Below are 25,774 nucleotides of genomic sequence, written 5' to 3'. Positions count from 1 at the left end.
TGCACTGAAGTTAGAGTATAAAGCCTTATTTAGGATGGAAGAATCTTTTCAGGTTTTAAATTTTTTTTCTACTTTATTCTCCATTAACAGATTGTGCTATATAAACCATGACTATCTTCATTGTGACAAATTTGGTATGTATGACATGAAAAGTTAAATTATATATCCTAGTATAACAAATTCTAACTTTTTTTTTTCCTCTAAGGAAATCCTAAAAGCCATCCTTCAATATCATTACAATTTGAATATCAGCTTTGGATTTAAATTATATTGAATGTCAGTGTGGTTATCTTATTTCTTCTAGATGTGTATGTCAACATTGATCTTTAACAGATACAATGTGGCAATCTTTTTACTACCTTGCTTAACAACCTACTATATGGGGGGGTGGCTAGGTGGCATAGTGGATAGAACACCGGCCCTGGAGTCAGGAGTACCAGCCTCAGACACTTAATTACCTAGCTGTGTGGCCTTGGGCAAGCCACTTAACCCCATTTGCCTTACAAAAATCTTTAAAAAAAAAAACCTACTATAATTAAGAAAATTGCACAGAACCAAAGGACATGTATCATTAATTGCCCATTGAAGGGCAGTATAGAATGATGGATAGAAGAGTCCCATGAGCAAGTAGACAAGGACAGATCATATCATATATAGTGTGGGATCCCAGGCAAGTATAATATTCTATATATTATTTCCTGGCAAAATTCTCTAAGCCTAAATCAGAGACAAAATGCTAATACATGCCAACAGAAGGTAGTCCCACAAGAAACTTGTACTTAAATTATTTTTTATCAACATTTTAATAGATGGGATTGTTGCAAGAAATTTAATTTCTAGGGGATTCTAGAAAGATGGAGGAATAGGTCAGAAAATTCCAGTCCTCCACCAGTAAGTCCAACAACAAACATCTTGGGGTGAAAGTAATACAGCACAAAGGTAGGGACATAAATGTGTTCTTCTGGATCAGCCTGAGAAAATCTAAAGAAAGATTTAGGACTGAGAGTCTGTTGGCTAATGCAGTACAATCAACTCTAGGTGGCTAGTTCCCTGAAACAGAAATAGGCAAATCCTAGGAGCACTCAGGTTAGGAGGCAGCCTTCAACTTGGCCATAGGTGGGAGTCAGGCATCTGAGTGGAAGAAAAGACAGTACCATCTGTTAAGTTTTTTTTTTTTTTATCTGAGTTTCAGGTCAGAGGGGAAAACTGAAGATTATAGCTACTGGAGGGTTCTTGGGGAGCAAGTTCATTTTCAACAGCATGCTGAATGGTCCCAACTATGGCTTGGAGGGAGAAAGGAATGCATTAATTGAGCCTAAGCACCTTCCCCATGCCCACAGGGCTAGTGGTAACTTTAACACTAAGTTGCTTAATTTTTTTTTCTTTCTAAATGAGTAGATGAAGAGTCTATATCCTGAGACTATGGGCTTAGAAAAGACCAGATTTCATCCTCAATAAGATGCTGAAGCAAAAAAAGTCTCTCCTACCCCAAAGAGTAATATTAAATGGTTACCTGTTTGAAAAATTCATGAAGGGACTCAAAATTTTGAATTTAAAATAACAATCCAAGAAACAAAATTATGAGAAGAAAATAAGCAAACTGGGAAAAGAGATCCAGAATTTTAAGGAAGAAAATGCCACTTCAGAAATTAAAATGGAGCAAGGAGAAAAACAGGTTATAAGACAAAGAAATATTAAAGCATAAAGAATTGGGGGATGGGGAATAGAAGAGAAGGTAAATCACCTTACAGATTTGAAAAAAAGATCAAAAAGAGAAAAAAAGAATAAATGGCCTACCTGAAATCTTAGATCAAAAAAAAAAAGATTTGAAATAAAGAAAATTTGTTCTGAAGTGTTAGAACAAGAAGAGAAAGCAGAAATAAAAAAGATTCACCACTACCAGAAACATAAGACATCAAGAATCTTAAGACAACCACCTGATGAATTAACAAAGGAAAAGACTAATTCTACTGTATTCACCCAGCATATCTTCTTTTACCACTTCAGTAGAACTAATGGTTATTCAATGTGCTCAGTCAAGGATCATCTCCCTCTAATAGTGGAGCAAAGACAATTGAATTACTATGTGTGTATGTGCATAATCTTGAAACCCTTTCTCCTGCCACACTATTCCTTTAAAAACCACAAGAATCCAAAAGCATGAGGTCACTCCAATTTTGTTGTGAACTAGGAATACCTACATCCCAGGACAAATTGTTAAAAGCTGCCTTAAACAGTTCTGTAGACTACATTAGGGCTACTAAATACTATGATGAATTTTGGTATGTGAATCTGAACAAATAAGTGACTTCAAGTTGGCAAGCTACTTTTTGTCATTGGAATGAGGTCCAATAAGAATTTCAATATGTCTTTTCATACCAACAGGGCTGGGTATGACCTTTGTCCCTCACAAGGGAAAAGTACAACAATTTATATGTGGATTATGTCTTTAACCATCTTTCAAAAGTGATAAAGGAGAATTCTTTTGTAACCTAGTGATCATACTGTATTACAAATGACTCGAGGCTAATGATTGCAGTGTAGAAAAAAACTGTATAACAGAGAAATTGAATGGCACCATCTTGGAGACTTCATTATGTGAGTACTACTGTTGAGCTGTTATCCAGGGTACATCATCTTTTTAGTTGACATGAATGGCCTACTAGAGACCTGAATAAGGCAAGAAAAATCTAGAACAATGGGAGTTGATACTCAGACCTTTACTTCAATAAAAGGTTATGGGAGCAATCCTTCACTTGAGACCAGGATGATTCTAAAATTTGGCTTTTTTATGATGTGAAAAAAATAAACTCATGCATTCTTGTGTTATCATTTGGGTGCTGGTCTTTAAGTGGTAGGTACTATGTTATCTTGGAATAGCTAGTCACAACACCTGGAAGAGTGCTAGATGATATGGATCTAGAAATTCTTAAGGAACAAGCTGGCTCTTCAAGGAGCTTGCATCCTACTAGGGGAAACAGGTGCCCATGTAAGCACATAACAAGGAAGTAGAAAGAGAAGGTACCTGTAATTTTGAGTAGTAGCTAGGAATCAAGGAAAACATTTGTGAAAATGCTTGAGCTGAGTCTGAAGAAGTAATGAATTATGAGCATATGGAGATGCTCTGTGCAAAGGTACCACAATGAGTAGGTATGTTGGTGGCTAAGTGAGTGGCTGAATGTTTGTGAGGCTCTAAAAGCTTGTTTTAGGTTAAAATAAATAGGGATCTTTTGCTTGATGAGTAGGGAATCTACATACTTGAGAATTTAGGAACATCATTGCCAATTTTTGAAAGATTAAAGGAAAGACTTGTAGAGAGGTCTTTGCAATAGCTTAGGTATGAGTTGATGATAAATAATAAGGAAGTGGCAGAGGTGTAAAAGGGGAAAAAGTGTCTAAAACATTGTCAAAGTGGAACTCAAGATTTGGAAAATGATCATAAGGTAAGAGTGAAGCATCAAGAGCCTAGAAAGGGGGCAACTAGGTGGTGCAGTGGATAGAGTACTGGTCTCCAGAGAAACCTGGGTTCAAATCAGACTTGTGACCCTGGGCAAGTCACTTAACCTCAATGCCTCACAAAAAAAAAAACTAGAAAGATGTTCAGAGCAAGGTTGCTTTGGAAGAAAAGTTTTATTTTGGACACGTATTTGAGATATCCAAGGGACAGATGTGAGACCAGAGCTCCAGAAAAACACTGGCGTTGGATATGAGTCAGCTACATAGCTTCATTAGTTCCCATGAGTTTCAATTAGTCCATCAAGTAAGATTACACAGAAGTGGGGTCCCAATTAGCTTTGGAATAATACAATGAGTATGTTATAGATAAGAAGGCAAAGAAGCCATGAAGGTAGAACTAGAAAAGGGTCTTATGAAAACTCAGGAGAAAATAGTTAATAGTGCCAAGTGCAATGATGTCAAGAAAAAGAATTTTAAAAAAGGCCATCAAATTTGTCAAGCAAGAGATTGCTAAAAGCAATTTCACTTGAGTTGACAACTGGATTAAAAGGTGAAATTGCAGAGGAAGCAGAACAAAGTGTAGACAACTTTAACTTGGGAGTTTGGTCCTAGCATGGAAGGAGAGATTTAGAACCATAGTTTGAAGTTCTGTGAAGTGAAGGGTGTGGTGTTTGTTTTAAGGATGAGAAGACTGAAGAAGTTAGGTTGGAAAGGGAGGAAAGATTTGGGAGGGGGGAGAATACATTGGAGAAAGTTAGGATGGGAGCAATAAAGAGTTGACCTTAGCAAGGAAGTCACTTATCAACACAGGAGAAAAGGAGAAGCAGGTAGGGGATATCATCAAAAGGTTTTGACAGAAATACTGGAAGGAGAATTTTATGGTGAATGTTAAAGAGGCATAGGGTCTTCAGCTGACAGGATAAGAAATATGAAAAAAAATACAAAATAGCCTTTGTGGGCAGTTTTTTCTGGGTAGGGGAAGAGATCATGGTGTGTGTGGGGGGGGAACAAGGAGTAGAGGATCATGGAAGATAAAAAAGACAAGTATTTAACTGAAACCCATGAAGGGAAAGCATTGACTGTAGGGCAACAAAATCTGTGCACCAAGTTTCTTTGAAGTTTTTGCCCAGGATCCATAAGGAGCTGGTCCAAATTTATAAAAGTCATTTTTCCAATAGTCAAGGTGCATGAATAAGCAGTTCTCGGATATCAGCCAGTCATGTTAAACAATGCAAATTAAAACAATTTCTCTTCCCTTCTCACCAGACTGGCAAAGATGACAAATGTTCTAGAAACTGCAGGAAAAAACAGGGATGCCAGTGCATTGGTCCAGGCAAAACAATTTGGCACCAACGTTACTAATTGCAGATTCTTTGTCCCAGTGGTTTCACCAATAGGGCTAGACCCCCAAAAGAATCAGAGGGAGGAAAAAAAACTATAGCAAAAAGAAAAACCTCAAACCCTGGAACCAAGTCCTTATTTCTTGAAGGGAGAGGACAGCTAAGTAAATTCTGGTGTATGAATAGATTTGTACCATGTGGAATGATTACAGCCAAGACTGTAGAAATGTATTCATCCAACCTCAATACATACAATAAAGAACTCTAATTTTGTGCTTCATTTACATTAACAGTAGAAAAATAAGTAAACGAATGAAGTGGGAGACTTAAAGTACTATGATGAGTCAATTGAAGGAAAAAAAAATGACTGCCCACAAGAAGATGAAAATGAATAAGGGACAAGTAAAGTGTTAACCAAAATTTACAGATAACTTACAACCCTAAAGAATAATTCTATTTTTAAAAATTCTTTATTTTTTAATTTTTGATAGTCATTCTTCCCTCCCCTTGTCATCAAGTTATCTGGTATAGGTTATAGAAGTTCATCATATTTCTCTGTTACTCATATTGTGAAAAAAGAATTAGAACAAAAGGGGGGAAAACCCCACGAGATGGAAAACAAAGCACCTTTTAAAAACTGAAAATATGCTTTGGTCTACAGACTCCATAGTTATTTCTTTAGAGGTGGCTATTTTCTGTCACAAGTCTTAGAATTGTCCTTGATTATTGCTAAGAAGAGTTTAGTATCATCACAATGTGTACAATGTTCTGATTCTGCTTACTTCACTCAGTATCAGTTCATATAAATCTTTCCAAATTTTTCTGGTCTCCATGTTCATGATTTCTTATGGTACAATAGGACTGCGTCCATATACCAAAATTTGTTCAGTCATTCCCGGACTGATGGACATCCCCTCAATTTCCAGTTATTTGCCACTTCAGAGAGAGTGCTGCTGTAAATGTTTGTACGTGTGAGCCTTTTCCTCTTTTTTCATGATCTCTGAGATATAGACCTAGGAGCAGTATTGTTGGATCAAAGTATAGGTACAGTTTTATTGCCCTTTGAGCATAGGTCCAAATCCAGGCCCGGGAGCAACTCGCAACTCTACTATCAATGCATCTGTGTCTCAGTGTCCTCCAACATTGATCATTTTTCTTTTTTGGTCTACCATGAACCAGAGAAACCTGGGAGAGCTTATGTGAACTCAAGGGAGTGGAAATAGAATATTATAAGCGGCTTTTTACAAATTGTAGAGGCAGCTGAGTGGTTCAGTAGATAGAGCATCCCCCCAGAGTCAGGAGGACCTGAGTTCAAACCTCAGCTCAGACACTTATTACCTAGTTGTGTGACCTTTGGGAGTCACTTAACCCCATTGCCTTGCAAACAAAATGTAAAAAGACAAGGCAGTTTGAAAGCCTTTAGAAAGCTGATCATGCCCTAAAAGGCTGTGATTCCAAGTGCCACGAAGGGGTCCGTCCGCTCGGTATCGGGGGTCTTGTGTGTCCGTGAGGCCCGTCCGGCCTTGTCACCTTAGGGAACACTGACAGGCGACTAGAGCGCTGGCCTGGAAGGCTGAGTCCGAGTGGGTGTGCGCCCCTGACCGCCGGGCAGCCGGGGGGTCCCGGCCCTGTCCTAGCTGGCCCGGGCCGCGTGGCTCTGGGACCAGGCCGGGGACGTGGCGCCGCCTCAGAGCCAATCGCTGTCTGTCCCGGCATCACCCGCTGGTGCCCTTCAAGGATGAAGGCTACAATACAACCGGGGGTGGAGGGGAGGCGGGGCCGGGGGGGAGGCGGGGCCGGGCCGGGGAGGCGGGGCCGGGCCTGGGAGGCGGGGCCTGGGAGGCGGGGCCGGGCCTGGGAGGCGGGGCCGGGAGGCCTGGGAGGCGGGGCCGGGCCTGGGAGGCGGGGCCTGGGAGGCGGGGCCGGGCCTGGGAGGCGGGGCCGGGCCGGGGAGGGGGGGCCTGGGAGGCGGGGCCTGGGAGGCGGGGCCGGGCCTGGGAGGCGGGGCCGGGCCTGGGAGGCGGGGCCGGGCCGGGGAGGCGGGGCCTGGGAGGCGGGGCCGGGCCTGGGAGGCGGGGCCGGGCCGGGGAGGCGGGGCCGGGCCGGGGAGGCGGGGCCGGGCCGGGGAGGCGGGGCCTGGGAGGCGGGGCCGGGGAGGCGGGGCCGGGCCGGGGAGGCGGGGCCGGGCCGGGGAGGCGGGGCCGGGGCGGAGCCGTGCCAGGACGGAGGTCGGAGCCATGGATCCTCCCAGAGCGGTGCTGATGATGGGAGTGAGCGGCTCCGGAAAGTAGGTGTTTGGTGGGGGTCGCACGATGGAGGGGCGGGGGGGCTCAGCGCCCCGGGCTGGCCCGCCCAGGCCCACGCGCTGTCACGGCCCGCGTGGCCTCCCCATTCAGGAATCCGATTCGCCTTTGGACCCGTAGAGGGTCCGAGACTCGGAGCCGCCCCGGGACCCGCCCCCTTCCAATCTGGAAACCTCATTGGCCGGCTGTGGCCAATCTCCGGTCAACCACGTCGGTTACCGCCGAAGGCAATTGGGCTGAGCGCCTCGCCCCGCCCCGCCCCTGGCCACGTGCGCAATGACGTACCTCGGCTCCCCCCCCCCCGCCTCTCCCCTCCCCCCCAGCTCTGGCCAACACCCCAGAGTGTCGGATGGGGGGCGGAGGCGGGAATCCGGGGAGCCGTGGAGGCCGGGATCCGCGGGGGGCCGTGGAGGAAAGCCTTTGGGGACGGATTGGACTGAGTCGTTTCCTCGCCCCCAAAGGCATCTCCATTGCTTTATGAATTTTCTGTCTTCACACACTAAAAAATCCTGAAAAAGGAGTAAGGATGGTCCGGAGGACCAAAAAGGGGAAATGTATGGAAGATGGAGGACCTTGCAGAATACAGAATAAATTTTAACTTTGAGGGAAAAAATGGCCATTGGCTCAAATCTTGCATTACTGGAAAGGGAAATATTACATTAGATTTCGTTTAAAAGACGATAGACTAGATGATAGACTCATAGCTTTAGACCAGCTCTGGAAGGATCTCAGGCCATCCAGGCCAGGCCCCGCTTTTACAGGTGAGTTATCGGGACCAGGCCTCAGGTTGTACTGGCATTAATTATCAAAGGAAGGATTTCAACCCTGACCTTTGAACTTCTGGGTAAACGCCCTTCCCACACGATTTCTGCCCATTCACTGGCTCACTACCTGTCTTTTCAAAATCACCCAATTTCTCTGGGACTCAGTTTCCTCTTCTGTAAAAGGAGGAGCCATTTGACTTCTAAGACCCCTTCAAGTTCCAAATTTGTGACTCTATCATTCATGCTATTCCAACCCCCCCCCCAGGATCCTTATTAAAATATTTTGCTTTTTTAAAGAATAAGGCAATGGGGGCAGCTAGGTGGCGCAGTGGATAGAGCACCGGCCCTGGAGTCAGGAATACCCGGGTTCAAATCCGATCTCAGACACTTAATAATTACCCAGCTGTGTGGCCTTGGGCAAGCCACTTAACCCCATTTGCCTTGCAAAAACTCAAAAAAGAAAAAAAATGGCAATTGCTACTCAATTCTTTGTTCATTTTCTGAGGTCAGCTGAGGTTGAAGATCATTATTTCTGTTTATAATATTTTTTACATTCCAGTACCATGTATAGCAGAGAAAGCTATTTCTCTGGTTCTCATTCACCATCTCTCAACATTAGGGAAGAATATGAAATTCCAGTAGTCTGAACATTGGTGTATTCTTTTACAGATCAACAGTGGGATCGCTCCTGGCAACTGAGGTACTGTTTTGTTATGTGTCTTCGGGGTCTGCTTTGGTTATCTTTCTCTCTGTCACCACTCCTTCTGGCAAATAAACAACCTTCAATCCCTCTATTATTTTTTTAACCAAACCTGTCATTTCATTGATGTTCATAGCTCCCAGTGAGTGATTACTTTTTACAAATGAAAAATGTGCCAACTTTTCAACTTAGAGATTTCAAGGGTTTCCTAGCTCACTGACTAGTTTGAACGACTTGTCAGCATACCTCAGAAGTGAGACTTAAATCCAGACCTCTGAGTCTAAGGATAACATGGTATCCTCTTTTCTACACTGCCCTCTTGGTTCCCTCTATATCAAAGGTTCTTAACTTGGGATTTGTGAACTTGACTTTTAAAAATATTTTGATGATTCAGTCTCCAAATAATTAGTTTCCTTTACAATCCTATGCATTTTATTTTACATATTAAAAAAATATTCTGAGAAGAGAGCCTTGAGCTTCATCATACTGCCAAAGGGATCCATGGCCTAGAAAAGGTTAAGAAGTCCTGCTCTTCCCCCCCCCTTTTTTAAAGCTTTTAACATTTATTGTTTTAAAGTTTTCTCCCTCCCATCCTTCCCTCCCCCCCAACTCTAGGATAGCAAGTTTTCTGATATGGGTTATACACATACAATCATGTTACCCATTGTTTCATACTAGTCACACTGTGAAAGAATTAGAACAAATAGAGGAAAAACCACAAGAAGAAAAAAAAAGTAAAAATTAAATTTAAAAAGGAGAACATTGTATGCTTTGATCTGCATTCAGATTCCATAGTTCTTTTTCTGGATGTGGATGGTATTTTCCATCTTAGATGTTTTAGAATTGTCTTTGAACACTGTTTTGCTCTGAGGAGAACTAAGTCTATCATATTGATTAATCACAATGTTACTGTTAAGGTGTACAGTGTTCTTCCTGGTTCACCATCAGTTCATGTAAGTCCAGGTTTTTCTGAATTCTGCCTGCTCATCACTTCTTATAGAGTAATAATAATAATAAATCATATTCTTATACCACAACTTCATTTCTTACAAAGCATTGTTACTCCATCACATTCATATACCATAATTTTGTTCAGCTGTTCTGCAAATTGATGGACATCCTCTCAGTTTCCAATTCTTTGCCACCATAAAAAGAGCTGCTCTGAATATTCTTGTACATGTGGATCTTTTTTTATTTTTTTGAGATCTCTTTGGGATACAGACCTAGTAGTTGTATTGGTGGCTAGAAGGATATACACAGTTTTATTGCCCTTTGGGTTTAGTTCCAAATTGCTCTCCAGAATGATTGGATCAGAAGAACTTCTGTTCTTGTGCAGAAAATGAAATTCTTACTTTTTAATTTTCTATTTTAGTGTTTAAAACAACAATGCAAGAAGGAATGAAATGGAAGGTAACATTGGAAATGAGGCTTTTCCTGTGCAGAAGGGACAATAGATTTATTGCTATGTAAGACAGGGGCAGTGAGATAGCACAATGAATAGAGTGTAAGACTTGGCCTGAGAAAGACCCAAGTTCAAATCCTGCCTCAGACATTAACTAGTTTTATGAGTCTGGGCAAGTCACTTAACCTCTATCTACCTCAGTTTCTTCATCTGTAAATGGAGATATTTTGACCTATGTGGATGGATTGTTGAGAGAATCAAATGATATATATATAGTACAGTGCTTTACATATTTAAATGCTAGCTATTATTATAATGGGCAGAAAGTTACCTTCACTGTTCTTTACCAGGCAATATTGATAAGTATTTGGTGATTATAATTTGGAATATTCAATCTCACATATGTGTATTTTTTTTAAAGTTGGGGTGGAAATTCTATGACGCAGATGACTACCATCCTGAAGAAAATCGAAAAAAGATGGGGAAAGGAATACCACTGAATGACCAGGTAATTTAATGCAAGAATGTGATAATTTAAGTAAGAAAAATGCATCTGAAGTTAGGGAGAGGATCTGATTCAACTCTACCACTTACTTCCTGGGAGTTCTGGTTTGTCTTTTGGCAGGGAGGAAAGGGAGAAAAGAGAGTGGTGGAGGGAGCTCTCAGGAACAATTTATAGTCTTATGAGAGGTGATGTCCCTGGTCTTTGGTCAAGAAGCCAAAATGTATCAAAGGCAGGACTTGAACTCAGGTCTTCCTGGTGCCTTGGATCATATTCTTTGAAATATGCCAAACTTTCTCTTCAATGGAAATAATACTTGAACTCCCTACCTCTCTAGCTTCTAGGGTGATCAAATTAAAAAGTCTAAAGGGTTTCTTCCCTTAGCTTTGAGATCAGGAGTGGATAACTTAGGAGTTAACCTTACCTTCACCCACAAGCATGAGAAGAATTAAGCTCCAGGGTAGGGCAGATATCAAAGATCACTTGGAGGCCAGAAGGCTAGATCAAGGGAATATTTGTGAAGTGTGTAAAAGGGACTAGAACCAAGCATATATGACCTACCCTACCTCACCTCCAATCTGATTTCAAGCCAAGTTATTACATTTTCTTGGCCATGTTCATCATAGTCAGTATTTTTTGTCAGTGTTTTTATTATGTGTGGCCCTGAATCAACATTATTAGGTCTCTGTTAGGTATTACAAGGTATTGAATAACTTTTTAAGGCTAGACTTTCTATACTGTAAGGAATCAAGGCAGGGGTGTACTGGTAAATGTTTAACAATCAACTCTTTGCGGGGGGGAGTGGGGAGAGGATGTATCCACAACACACATTTCGTTGCATTGTTAACATATTCTCTATTACTTTAAGTTTCAACAATGAACAGAACAATAAATCAAGTCCTTAGTTGTAGCATTTTCCAGTTTCCAAGGTGTAATCGCTGACCCTGAGAATTTACTAGTTGGCTTTCTCAGCCATTTCAAGCTGGCTTCCATACCCCCGTGCATATAGTTTTCATTTTTCAAAATCTGCATCTTTGACATTTGGATTCACAATATTTAAAGTTACAATAATTAGGATAATGGAGCTCCTCTTTAAGATAGAAGTATATTTCACAAATTACTACACATGGGACATGAGTGATTGTGTTAATAATTTGAATGCACAGGGGAGGCTAGGTGGTGCAGTGGATAGAGCACTGGCCCTGGAGTCAGGAGGACCTGAGTTCAAATCTGGCCTCAGACACTTAATAATGACCTAGCTGTGTGGCCTTGGGCAAGCCACTTAACCCCATTGCCTTGCAAAAACCTAAAAAAAAAATAATAATAATAATAATAATAATTTGAATGCACAGAAGCAGAATCAGGAGCTGCCCCTTGTAGCTCATTTAGTTAGAACACAGTTCAAATGGAGCTGGAATCTCAAGGAATAAGGCAACAGACAAGCATTATTACCTACTATAGATGAACAGATTTAATGAATTCATTCTAGAACTACAGAATTATTCAGGGCCTGTCATAAAAGGGATAAAATAGTGAAAGAACACTGGCCTTAGGATGAGAAAACCCAGGCTCAAGAACTAGTTTCATTGCTTAATAGCCATGTGACCCTAAGACAAGTCACTTAGCATCCCTGAAACCTGAATCCCTGAAAATACTTGCTTTATATGGTAGCTGAACTTATCCACTGCCTCTCAAGCTATGATTATCTATTAGATTCTAGTGTGATTTCTTGAGTAGGGTCTGTCTCATTCATCTTTGAATCCTAGTGCATCACACATGCTTTGCACATAGTAGATTGTTGATTGGTAGATTGATAGCCAGGAGAAAATAATTGGATCAACATAAATCCATGATGACTACTAGAAAGAACAACTCTAGTCCCTGTTGATGATATAATAGTAGTATTAGCATTCTAAGAAAAAGAGAGAATATTAGATTTGCTCTTTACAGAAGAATAGGAGAATGAAACCAACTTGCTAAACTTTCTTAATATTTTTCTAGCCCACCCTTTCCCTAAAATTCCTAGTCTACAGAGTAAATTTAGACTTTTACTATGATACCTATAACATGGATATAGGGTATGTTCAAGAAAAACTAGTACACTGGTATGGGCTACTTTCTACCTTTGATGCCTACCTGAGCCACCTAACTCTCACCTGTGGTTCCAGGAAACTGTAGCATGCCCAGGGGCCACACCCTGGTAAACCATTTCAGCAGGGTAACCAAGAGAATTTCAAATTCATAGGTAAATAGTAGGGGTGTCTACCCCAAGCATGAGAAGTCTTCCACAGGTAGAATGGGTGGAAGAGAACAATTCATTCCAATGGCCATAAAGCCAGCCGAAGCAGGTGCTGTAGAGCACTTAGAGCTTGGTTAGACATGGAAGACTACAAGGTCATCCACTGCATCTAAAGCCATAACCAGTTGTCCTGACTCTGTCTTACTATGCTGGATCATGCTGACTTTGGAAGACAGAGTAAGGCAGATGACTTCATGAAATCCTACCTCACTAAAATCCAATTTACACAAGCAACAAAAGACATCATTCATAATTATTCCTCAAAGTCCTGTGGCAACAGGTAAGTGTTGAAGCAGCAGGTGTGGATACCTGGGAGCATTATTACCTACTATGAACAGATTTAATGAATTCATTCCAGAACTACACTGCACACAGATGACCCAGGCCATAGGGTCAGTTCTCCACTGAAAGCAGCAGTGGGATTCCACAGCCCCCTGAGTGATTGGGTAGCCTGTTTTAAGGATTGCACTGCTTATCTCCTGATTTGAGGAAGGGGCTAGAAAAGGTGCCCTAAAATTGTCTGCTTAGCCTACCCTGGCCTAATTACCACAGCAGGTGGGGACTCCCACAGGTCAGTTGACACACAAAAAAAAAAAACTATAAAAACTTCTTTAAAGAAGATTCCACTCACTATCAGTGCATGGAACATGCACACACTCATAAACAACACAAGATCCAATAGACCTGAAAGATGAACATCTCTTTTTGTGAGAGAACCCAGCATGTATAGTATCCAAATAGCCTCCCTGAGTGAAACAAGGCTGGCAAATGAAGGCCAGCTTACTGAAGTCAGAATTGGAAACACATTTTTTTCTGGAGAGGCCTTTTCTCAAAGCTAAATATTCATATTCAACCAAAGTGGTGACCCCAAGGAAAAATGACTACTAGGAAAAATCATGTCAAGAGATTAGAGTGTCTATATGAGCAGGAACAATTGGTTGCTAACTTAGAAGGAAAACTGAGCCAACACACAGTTGGCAGCAGTGTAGAAAAAGAGGTGGCAGTTTCAGAGATCTGATCTGGCATGATGTACTGTATTTGCTCATCTGGGTGAGAACACTGGCAATCACCAAGACTGGTTTGATGAAAATGATGGGGAAATACAGAAGCTGCTAAATGAAAAATGAGAACTCTACAGGATTTAGCAACAGAATAGTTCATTTTTAAGAAGACAGCATTTAATTGCATCAAAAGTAAAGTACAAGTGAAGCTTAGAGAGATGTAGGACTCTTGGTTCAGTAAGAAGGCAAATGAAATTCAATTTTATTCAGACAGTAACCAAAATGCTTTTATGATGCCCTGAAGGCTATTTACAGACCAAAGACATAGGCAAATCTCAACTACTCAGTGCTGATGGATCCACATTGATTAATGATCCTAGAAAGAGATGGGCTGAACACTTCCATAGTGTTCTTAACAGATTGTCAAAAACCAGTGCTACAAACAATGACCATTTACCTCACATTGAACTTGAAGTCAATCAGTCCCTAGAAGAAGAGGTTTTGAATGCCATTTGACTCCTTTCAAGTGGCAAAGCGCCTGGTGCTGCTTCTATTCCAGCTGAGATCCACAAAGTGGGGGGGTCCATTGCTCATCCAAAACTGAAATTTTCTGGGTTATATGTCATGAAGAGGTTTCCCCCCCAAGAATTCAAGGATACTCCATTGTCCAGCTGTATAAAGGTAAAGGGAATAGATTATCCTGTGACAATCACAGGGGTATTTCTCTTCTAGTCATGACTGGTAAGATTCTCACCAGAGTCCTTCTCAATAGGCTGATCCTTCACCTGTAAGATGGTCCCCTCCCTGAAAGCCAGCATGGGTTCAGAAAGAATAGTCAATATGGTATTTGCTGCCCAACAACTCTAGGAAAAATGCCAGGAACAGAACAGAGGTTTGTATACAACATTTGGAGATCGGACCAAGGCCTTTGATACCATCAGTCATGAGAGTTTATGGAAAATTATATCAAAATTTGATTTCCTGGAGCATTGTATATCAGTTTCATGATGGTGTGCTTGCCCAGGGTTCTGGATATTGGATAATTCTCTCAAGATTTTCCAGTTACCAATGGAGTGAAACAAGGATGTGGTCTTGCTTCCATACTTCTTAGCATGATATTTTCAGCCATGTTATCAAACACCTTCACTGAGGATGACCATGGCCTCAAAGTCATCTACCATACTGATGGCAAATTTTTCGACTTGAAAAGGCTACGAGCCAAGACCAAAGTGCAGGGTGTGCTGGTATGTGATCTTCTGTTTGCAGATGGTTGTGCACTCAGTGCAGCCTCTGAAGCTGAGGTGCAACAAAGTATGAACCAATTCTCTGCTGCTTCTGCTAATTTTGGTCTAACAACACCAAGAAAACTCAGGTGCACCATCAGCCAGCACCACTCCATCCATATGTAAAACCATTGAGTACAGCTAATGTAGAAGTTTTGAGTACTGTGGACAAGTTCACTTACCTTGGCAGTGTCCTTTCCAAAGAGATACACATTGACAATGAGGTTGACACACACATATTGAGGTAACTCAGTATTTGAGAGTCTCCAAAAGAAAGTATGGGAAAAAAGAAGTATTAGACTTGACTACTAAACTGAAGGTCTACAGAGTCGTCATGCTGGCCTCACTGCTATATGCCTGTGAAACCAGGACAGTCTACCAATGCCATGTCAGGAAACTGAAACACTTCTATTTAAATTGTCTGAGGAAGAAGCTGAAGATCACCTCTGGCAGGAGAAGATACTGGACACTGAGGCAACTATGATGGGCTGGACACATTGTTAGAATGACAGAAGTATGCCTGCCCAAGAAGATATTTTATGGAGAACTTACACAGGGCAAGCGTCCACAAGGGGATCAGGAGAAGGGATACTGGGACACCCTGAAGGTCTCATTGAAGAATTTTAGAATTGATTATACAGTATGGGAGACACTGGAACTGGATCATCCAGCATGGTGTACCCTCATCAGTGAGGATTCTATACTCTATGAGAAGGGCAGAATTGAAGCAGCTCAAAGGAAACATGACATCTGTAAGTTTAATGAAAGCATTCCAGGTGTTCACATGAACTATTTGTGCCTGATCTGTGATAGAGCATCCTGAGCTTTATTGGTCTGATCAGCACAGTTGGACATGCTGTAATTTCTTAGACTTAGTGATGTCCTTTTGGTCTTCTTCAATAAAGAAAGACAAGAACTGGGGCAGCTAGGTGGCTCAGTGGATAAAGCACCGGCCCTGGGGTCAGGATTACCTGGGGTCAAATCCGGTCTCAGACACCTAATAATTACCTATCTGTGTGGCCTTGGGCAAGCCACTTAGCCCCATTGCCTTGCAACTATAACATCGAGATTAAGCAGTGACTTAGATCACCAGACCTGGAGTCAGGAAGACTCGTTTTCCTTAGTTCAAATCTGACTTCAGACACTTAACCCTGTTTCCCCATCTGTAAAATGTACTGAAGAAGCAAATGGCAAACCACTCCAGTATCTGCCAAGAAAACCCCAAAAGATTGGCCACTACAGAAAAATGACTAAACCACAACTAATGACCCACTATTGCTATGTGGAAGTCTCACCCTACCCCAAAATGTGCTGAGATGCTATTTCAGTTCAACAATTCAAAAAACATGAGAACCAAGGCACTGTATTGAGATGCAAACATAAATAAGAAATACTGTTTGCCTTCATCAAGAGAGCATGTCAGGAAGATTTGCATCTGAATCCCATCTCAGACATTAGATAGGAAGACTTCCATTTTGAATAAAAGCATTATGGAAAATTTAAAGGATAACATGATCAAGAGATGTATAGAATGAGAAGGCATAGATGGGTTGAAGGCACTGGAATAAATACCTATATTGATGATACCAGAGAATCCAGGAAGATATAAATGGTCTCTCTCATTAAATTTATCATGTTAAATAGTCGTGAAATGTTGTTAGCCAAAATCCATTGATGATTCTTGTATTCATTAATATGCCCATATTGGCCACTCTTGAAAATGGATGTCTCATTCTACAGTATGACTCTATTCCTCTGTCAGATGGAATCATGAATGGTTTTTGGCTAACAACATTTAGTGACTATTGTGATTCTCATATTCATTAAAATTCTCATATTGGCTACTCTTGAAAATGGATGTCTCAGGCGGCTAGGTGGCACAGTGGATAGAAGGCAGCTAGGTGGTGCAGTGGATAGAGCACTGGCCTTGGAGTCAGGAGTACCTAAGTTCAAATCCAGCCTCAGACACTTAATAATTACCTAGCCATGTGGCCTTGGGCAAGCCACTTAACCCCATTGCCTTGCAAAAAACTAAAAACACAAAAAAGGATGTCTCATTCTACAGTATGACTATTCCTCTCTGTCAGATGGAATCATGAATGGTTTTTTGTTAAAAAACATTTAGCAACTATTTAACATGATAAATTTAATGAGAGGGACCATTTATATCTTCCTATCATCAACAGAGATATTCCAATTCCTTCTAGATTTGAGAATTTATTTCACTTAACTATGCATTTTGGGTTATAAAGATTTCTTTCTCCTTTTTTCACAATTTTTCTTTGTTCTTTCTTTAGAGAGAGAGGAATAGGTATCAGGAGGAGAGATGGGAATAGCACTGCCAAAAAAAGGAAAAAAGAAAAAGAAGAGTCATCAAAACACATGCTTGAAAGCATAAAAGAGAACAAGAAGGAAGGCCAAAGGAATCACACCAGCAGGAAAGCTTTAAAAGTGAAATATTGAATTTATTAAATACTTTAAGAGAAAAACAAACTGTATATAAAAGACTCACAATTTCATATATAATCTTCTCTTCCAGCTCCATTATATATTAAGTTTGGAATTTTTTTAATGGAGAGGGGAAAAGTTTCAATATAGTTCATGTAGCAAAATAATAAAATAGGAGTAAGAATTTTTTTTTGAAAGATGAAAAGGAAATTATCACTATGGCATGCTTGTCAAAAAATATCAACTTTTATGAAAAAGTTATTGACATTTGAAGACAAGTATCTACAGTCAATATCCTGGTTTATCAGTTGGGGAATGGATGAATAAATTATGGTAAATGAATGTTGGATATCAGGTGGTGTCTGACCTATAAAAGTAAACAAAGAGGGGTTGCTAGGTGGCGCAGTGGATAAAACACCGGCCCTGGAGTCAGGAGTACCTGGGTTCGAATCTGGCCTCAGACTTAATAATTACCTAGCTGTGTGGCCTTGGACAAGCCACTTAACCCCATTTGCCTTGCAAAAAAACTAAAAAAAAAAGTAAATAAAGGTATATGGTTTTTAAATAGGCCACTTATAAGTAGGACGATACTTTTCAAGTAAAGAATTTTAATGGCTAATTAGCCAGGTGAGTTGGTTACTCATGTTTTGAGTTCCCCAGAATTAGAGAGTAGCTCTGTGACATAATTGAGCTTTATGAGAAGCTTTGAGATCATCTTATGAAATCGGCACTGTATGTATATTATGAAACCAAACTGTAATAAGAGATATTGTTTAATTTATTTTCAGGATAGGCTTCCATGGCTCTGCAACTTGCATGACATTTTATTGAGGTAAGAAAACAGTTGGCCAATGATGTATGCCTATTGTAAAGAATTAAGTATAAAAAAGACATTAAATGATTAACCAGAAACAAAATATCTCAATGAGTAGTGATTCTCAGATTTTTTGCTTGGAGAACTCCATTACATTTTTCAAAGTTATTTAATAATCAAGCTACTCTAATGATTAACATGCATTGTATCAATCAGTAAAGACACAAAATATCAAATCTTCCTCCTCAATAAACAAACATAAAATACAAAAAATTAATGAGACAAACATCACCATTAACTGGCACCAAAATATTAATTTAAAATACACATATAAAAGACATATATTGTTTAAGATATTAAAAAATTTTAAACTTCAAAACTTGAAATATAAATTGTACCACTTAAAAAACATGATACAATAAAATTAATATTGAAGAAAACTCAAAAAACAAGAGCTATATATCATGAAAATGTTGCAATCCTCAAAAAATGATCACTTAACAAATTAAATAATCACACCTTTGTATTAATAAAATGATTTTGCTGACTGCATAAAATTAATAAAAAATAAATAATAAAATAAATAGCAAAAAAGACCAAAGAGGGGCGGCTAGGTGGCGCAGTGGATAGAGTACTGGCCTTGGAGTCAGGAGTACCTGGGTTCAAATCGGACCTCAGACACTTAGTAATCATCTACCCGTGTGGCCTTGGGCAAGCCACTTAACCCCATTGCCTTGAAAAATCTAAAAAAAAAAAAAAACCAAAGAAATTTTACTTATGGGGTTATATAGATAATATCTTAGTAATATTATGAAAATAGTTTTTGACCTCATAGATTTGTAGAATCTTAGGTATTCCTAGGAATTTTCAGGTCATACTTTGAGAATCATTATTCATAACCACCCTGAGAAATTAGTCATTATTATCCCCATTTTCCAGATGGGGAAACTGAGGCAGACAGAATTTAAGTGACTTGTTCAGAGTCAATAGATACCAGGTATCTGAGGCTGGATTCTGTCCTGACCCAGGATTTTATCTGCTGTGCCCCACTGCTGCCCATGACTATAAACCAGTGACCTGTTTTATGTAGCACTTATAGGAATTAGCATCCTGTATACTAATACTTCTTTTTTGTTCTCAAATTAAAAAAAAAACATTTGATACAAATATTTAGTCAAGATAAATTGAAATGGGGCAGCTAGGTGGCACAGTGGATAAAACACTGGCCCTGGAGTCAAGAGTACGGTTCAAATCCAGTCTCAGACACTTAATAATTACCTAGCTGTGTGGCCTTGGGCAAGCCACTTAACCCCATTTGCCTTGCAAAAACATAAACAAACAAACAAATAAATAAATAAATAAATAAATAAATAAATAGATTGAAGCATGTGGAGAATATTTATCCATATGAACATTGGTAGGGCATACTAAGGATCTTTAGCCTAGAAAAAATTGGGGGATATAGATTATATTTGAGAAAAACCTTCACAAGTCTGAAGGAATTAAATTTGTTCTCCATTGCTCTAGAGGACAGAATAAGGAACAAATAAATAGAAGTTGCTAAGAGACATGTTTTGGTCAGATAAAAAGTCAGATTTCCTAACAACACTGTCTGGAAGGTGCCATGGCCCTTTTGGGGAGCTAACTAGCTTCCCCCCCATTACAAGCCTTTAAGCAAAGACTGGACAACTTCTTGGAGTTTTTGTTCAGACATTTTCCTAGATGGCTCTAGAAATGTTGGTTATGCTATGTAGGGAAGCATGTATTTTTATTGATAAGAATGGGATATTATATATGCCCAATGACCATGCAATATGATAACCATGAAGTAAGTGCCAGGTTAACTCGGTTCAAAGCCCTTTCTTTACAGGACAGAACAGTACCTGTACTGGATCTGAAAACAGCCTGCTGGTCTTTAGGATCAGAGAAGAAATGTCACCAGTGCTTTCAGTGGTGTGAGGTATTCCTGCTACTAATACAACTTAGGACCTTCTCTTTGATTTATATCATCTTGGAATGTTGCCTCACAGGTTAAATGACATGTCCGGGCTTCCACAGTGCCATGCTGCCTCTCCTTTTTGCTTCCCAGTATATAAAAAAATTAAACCATACATTGCTTATTACCCTCCCTTTAAAAAAAAGTTCAAGCATAAAGTTTTTCTTTTTTTTTCCTTTTGTATTTTTACAAGGCAATGGGGTTAAGTGACTCATCCAAGTTTACACAGCTAGGTAATTATTAAATGTCTGAGGTCAGATTTGAACTCAGGTCCCTCTTGACTCTAGGGCTGGTACTCTATCCACTGTGCTACCTAACTGCCCCTTAGAAAAGCTTCTTCAATCACATAACCCCAATTGCTCAAAGAAAAATACTAGTTAAAAGGTTAAGCAATTATTTAGCTCGCCAGAACCAGAAGTTAGAGTAGATCGTGTACATTGATCAAAGAAGTGATGAAATCATGAATTCAAACAATAAAAAAATTCAGAGGTTAAGAAGTCTCTCTTTTCTCCTTCCTTATGTGGCCCAGTTCTGACCATTTCCTTGTACTTTCAATCACTATCACAAAAGAGGATGAGAGAAACTGAGAGAGTAAAATCAATTAAACATTGCTGTTCATCAATGATTAGGTAGAGGGCAGTCAGTTCAAAATCAATTAGGTTTTTGTAGTCCCGTGAAGAGGGACATTTGTTAAGAGGTTGTACATAAACGCAGGGATATCAGTTTCTTGACATCTGGTTGTTACAGGAGGTAGAACACCGGACTTCAACTTCAGGAAGACTCAAGTTCAAATCTGCCTCAAATACTTACTATTGTGACTCTGGGCAAGTCACTTAACCTAGCTACCTTAATTCTCTCATCTGCAAAATGGGAATCATAATAGCTACTTCCTCAGGGAGTTTTTGTGAAAATCAAATTAGATTATATATGCTTAGCAACTCTTAACACCCTATATAAATTATTAGCAATATAATTCTAAATCATGTCTTTGGCTGTGGCTTCAATCCAATGATAACAAAATTAAATTAAAACATTCACATGTTGAAGATCCTGTTGGCTTCTCTTGATGCCCTTTCCCATACATCTTATTTTATTTTACTTTGTTTCTTAAATAGAAATGTGTCCTCGGGTCAAAGTGTGGTCCTGGCTTGTTCTGCTTTGAAGAAAATGTACAGAAACATCTTAATGAGAGGAGAAAGTGCTACAACTCAGAAGTATGATGAGTCAGGAGAGAAAGAAGGGCTCCCAGAGCTGAAGATTCTTGTGGTCTATTTAAATGGGTCTTTTGAATTGATCTCAGAGCGTTTAGCCAAAAGAAAAGGACATTTTATGCCACCAGAGTTGCTCCAGTCTCAGTTTGACATTCTGGAACCCCCATTGCCACCAGAAAATTTTCTGTCACTTAGTGTGGACAGAAATGTCTCTGAAATTATTTCTTTTATCATGGATAAAATAAAAGTGAAGTGAAAACCCTTTTAAAATAATCATCAGATCTGAATTAGACTTAAATAATTATGTCAAATAACTTTAATTTTCTCCTAATGTCGTCTACATTCTGCAACTAGAAATTGCTTATTATGCCTTTCAAAAAATCAGAACTATTTCCCAAAGTACTTACCCCTGCTACCTACTAATCCAATCCTCTCTTTTAACGAAGTAGATGAAAACCAGCCAAGAAAGTAAATGCATCTGATAATATGTGCAACACTACATACCCAAAGCTCTCCACCTTTCTACTAAAAAGAGGGAGACATATTTCCTTCTTTCTTCTCTAAGATCAAAATGGATTTTTCTGAGTTTGGCAGCAGTTTAGTCTTTGTTTTTAAATGACAACATTGTAGTCATGTATTTTGTTCTTTGGTTCTAGTCTGTACTCTGCAACAATTCACACAAGTCTTCCTATGTTTCTCCAAATTCCTACTCATTTTTTTCTTATCGTGCCTTTAAATTCATATTCTTCATCCATTCTCTAATTGATAGGTTGACAATTAAAATTTACTTATTACCAAAAAGAATATTGCTGTGAATATTTTGCTACATAATGACATCTTTCTTATTGTCACTGCTGTTCTTGGAGTATAAACCTAGTTGACAACTGACTGGGTCAAAGTTTATGAAGAGTTGAGTGACTTATCTTTAAAAATCTTGTAACGGGGCAGCTAGGTGGCATAGTGGATAAAGCACCTGCCCTGGAGTCAGGAGTACCTGGGTTCAAATCTGGTCTCAAGACACTTAATAATTACCTAGCTGTGTGGCCTTGGGCAAGCCACTTAACACCATTTGCCTTGCACAAACCTAAAAAAAAAAAAATCTTGGAACAATTGGCGTGGTTTAAGGGATTTCTAGTGATTTTAGAGCTATTCTCTGATGGACAAATAATATATATATGAGATCTAAGGTTAGTTAAAATCAAAGTTTTAATTAGGATTTTGATTCCATCCAAGGTAACAAAGGATAAAAAGCAAATTTCATTAAACATATTGGAAAACACTACCTGAAATGGAACAGTGAGTAGATGAGATGGATCAATGAAGAAAAGAATAGAAAGAAAAGAACAAAGAACAGAATTTGAGATGTCTACTTTAGGAACAGGAAATAGATGTATCAAGGAATACAAGGAAGATGGAAAAACCAATAGAAAGGATTAACAGGAGCCAAAGGAAGAATGAATCTAATGATTTAAATACAAAAGCAAAAAACAACCTGCCCCTAGCTAACATTGTTTTCATTTTTCAATGTGACTGTGACCCTATTTGGGGTTTTCTTGGCAAAGATGCTGGCGTGGTTTGCCATTTCGCTTCTCTGGTTCTTTTTACAGATGAGGAAACTGATCCAAACAGGATTTAAGAGACTTGCCCAAGATCACACAGCTAGTAAGGATCTAAGACTGAATTTGAATTCAGGAGTCAGGTTTTTCTGACTCCAGATCTAGCACTATATTCACTGAGTCAACTAGCTGCCTCAAGCTTACATTCTTGAAGGGGCAGTTAGGTGGCATGATGGGAAGAACCCCAGCCCTGAAGTCAGGAGGACCTGAGTTCAAACGCAGCTTCAGACACTTACTAGCTATACGACCTTGGACAAGTCACTTAACGCTGTTTGCTTTGAATCCAAGGCCATCTGCAATCATCCTGATCCATATCTGGTCACCAAATCCAGTGACTTTGGAGGAAACAGTGAGGCTGGTGACTTAGCACAGCTCCCCTCACTCAAATCCAATTCATGTGCTTGTCATGGCATCACCTCCCTGATGTCATGGTCATCTTTGAGAGTGAAAAGCAAACAGCAGCAGCAGCAGCAACATTCTTGAAGGGGGAAATTACATATACTGGGAATGGTAGTGAAAGAGAATATCAGGAAGATGTTAAAAAATGAAGAAAGGACAAAGAGGTTGAAGAATGACTTTGCATTTGGCAGTCATGAGGAAGAAATTTTGGCAGAAGTTGGTAATTGACAGAGTGACTTTTGGCAATTCTTTCAACTTTCAGAGAGGCAATGTGATCCAGTGAATAAAGTGCTAGAATTAGAATCAGAAAGAAAGCCCAGCCCAAAGACTACATGAAGACTAAATTTGCAGGAGGCACAAACATACCAATATGCCTGGGATTATGTATCACAGGTTCCCATAAAGCTCATTTCTGATTCTCAGGAACAAAAAAATCAGAAAGAAATAATGGGAAAAGGCAATGAACTTGGATTTGAGCACTTGAATTCAAATCCTACCTCTTCCACTTACCTATTTGGTCCTACAAAAATTTCTCAACTTCTTTGGGCCTCAGTTTTCTCATTAGTAAAACCAGGGAATTGAATTAGCTGACTCTGAGGTCCCTTCCAACTCCAAATCATTGTTATTTTGATCAAAATTACAAGGGGAAATGTTTTTTCTGATTCAAAAAAGGTGAAAAAGATCTAGGGAAAATGAAATTTTAGATAATAAAATTACTCAAGGGATGAAACAAATAGTGTTTGGTAACTATTATTTAGTTACTAATTAACTAGATATAGCTGGTGCTTAATTTTGAGGAAGAAAGATAACATACAATTCAACCAACCAATAACCACCATCTGACCAGAAATTATCATTTGATTTGCAAATCATGCCCAGAAGTTCTTGTAGTGTTAGCAGCCCATACCTCAATATACCACAGCAACTATATTTCTTGGAAAATGGGAAGAGAAAGAACAAAGACATTTTAAGCCAAGACAAATACTTTTTCCAAAAGCAACTGTATGACAACTTCAATAGAGTGCCAGACCTGCATTCAGGAAGACCTGAATTCAAATATGGTCTCAGATATTAGCTATGGGACCATGTAAGCAAGCTGCTTAACCTGTTTCCTCAAGGACAAAATAGGGATAAGAACAATTAGGCAGGGTTATTGGAGGATCAAATGAGGTAAGATTTGTAAAGTTTTTAGCAAAATATTTATTTTTTGTCTCCTCCCCAAAAAGAGGCAGCCATAAGGTCAAAGAAAGAACACAGGACTAAGCATCATGGGGGGGGGGGGGGGGGATCAGTGTTAAGTGACTTGCCTGAGGTCACACAACTAGTAAGTGTCCAAAGGTGAATTCCAAACTAGTGCCCTATCCAATGCAACCCCTAGCTGCCCTCTGGGTTTATCTCTAACCATCTTTGGTTATGTGTTTTGCAGAGGTCCCTTCACCTAATATTTTTTCATCTGAAAATGAGGAGTCTGAATTAGATTATATGTAAACCCTTTCAACTTCTAGTATTCTGTGAGTTAGGTAGAGAAGTTGAGAATGAGAGAGAAAGAGAGACAGAGACAGAGAGAGAGAGAGAGAGAGAGAGAGAGAGAGAGAGAGAGAGAGAGAGAGAGAGAGAGAGAGAGAAACTAGCATTAAGGAGGATCCAGTCAATGAGACCAGTATTTAAGCGTTTCTGATGTGGAGCCAAAATGCATCTATCTTCCAAAGTCACAAAGCAAAATCAATATCACCATCATGATGGTCATCAAATAGAAAAAAATTATTAAAATCTCTCAGTAGAGAGGATGAAGTATGAGCAAACTCTGCCCTCTGGTGGCCTAAATATCTTTAAAATAAAGACTTCAAAACCACTTGTCCTCCAGGTATCTGAACTGTCTTTCCCAGAAGACGCCTAGTGCAGGAGAACTCAACTCTCCCAGTTGACTTTTTGACATAGCTCTAACCTCAAGCTGAAACTTGCCTCTAAGTAATTTCCATCCAGTGCACCAGTTCTGCCCAAGCAAAATAAATCTAATTTCCCTTCAAAGCTTCATGACTGCTTTCATCTTTCCCTTGAGATTTCCTTTTTAACCATCTCTCAGTCATTAAATGTATAAATTTTAGTATGCTTTAGGTTTTTTAAGATATTCATATAGAGCTTGCTCACCCTTCCCATGTTTTCTACCTAGTTTTAGGATAGAAAATGAACAAAGGGAAAATAGAAGGAATCTAGGTTTTGGAGGATGATGCAAAAAAATG

The 25,774-nt window shown here is 39.7% G+C and overlaps 1 protein-coding gene across 2 annotated transcripts; it reads left to right on the top strand.

Moving 5' to 3' along the window:
* Positions 1-6,999: 6,999 nt before the first annotated feature.
* Positions 7,000-22,337, top strand: IDNK (IDNK gluconokinase). Of its 2 annotated transcripts, none has more exons than XM_074196648.1 (5): positions 7,000-7,083; positions 8,533-8,563; positions 10,387-10,473; positions 18,287-18,330; positions 21,424-22,337. In XM_074196648.1, exons 1-5 carry the CDS (start codon positions 7,034-7,036, stop codon positions 21,773-21,775), a joined length of 564 nt encoding a protein of 187 aa, XP_074052749.1. In that variant the 5' UTR covers positions 7,000-7,033; the 3' UTR covers positions 21,776-22,337. The 2 variants fall into 2 exon arrangements, with proteins under 2 accessions (XP_074052749.1, XP_074052750.1); XM_074196649.1 differs by lacking the exon at positions 7,000-7,083 and adding an exon at positions 7,429-7,860.
* The last annotated feature ends 3,437 nt before the right edge of the window (positions 22,338-25,774 follow it).

The sequence above is a fragment of the Macrotis lagotis genome, chromosome 8 (genome assembly GCF_037893015.1).
Source record: "Macrotis lagotis isolate mMagLag1 chromosome 8, bilby.v1.9.chrom.fasta, whole genome shotgun sequence".
Taxonomy (NCBI): domain Eukaryota; kingdom Metazoa; phylum Chordata; class Mammalia; order Peramelemorphia; family Peramelidae; genus Macrotis; species Macrotis lagotis.
This window is presented reverse-complemented; position numbering and strand designations above follow the sequence as displayed.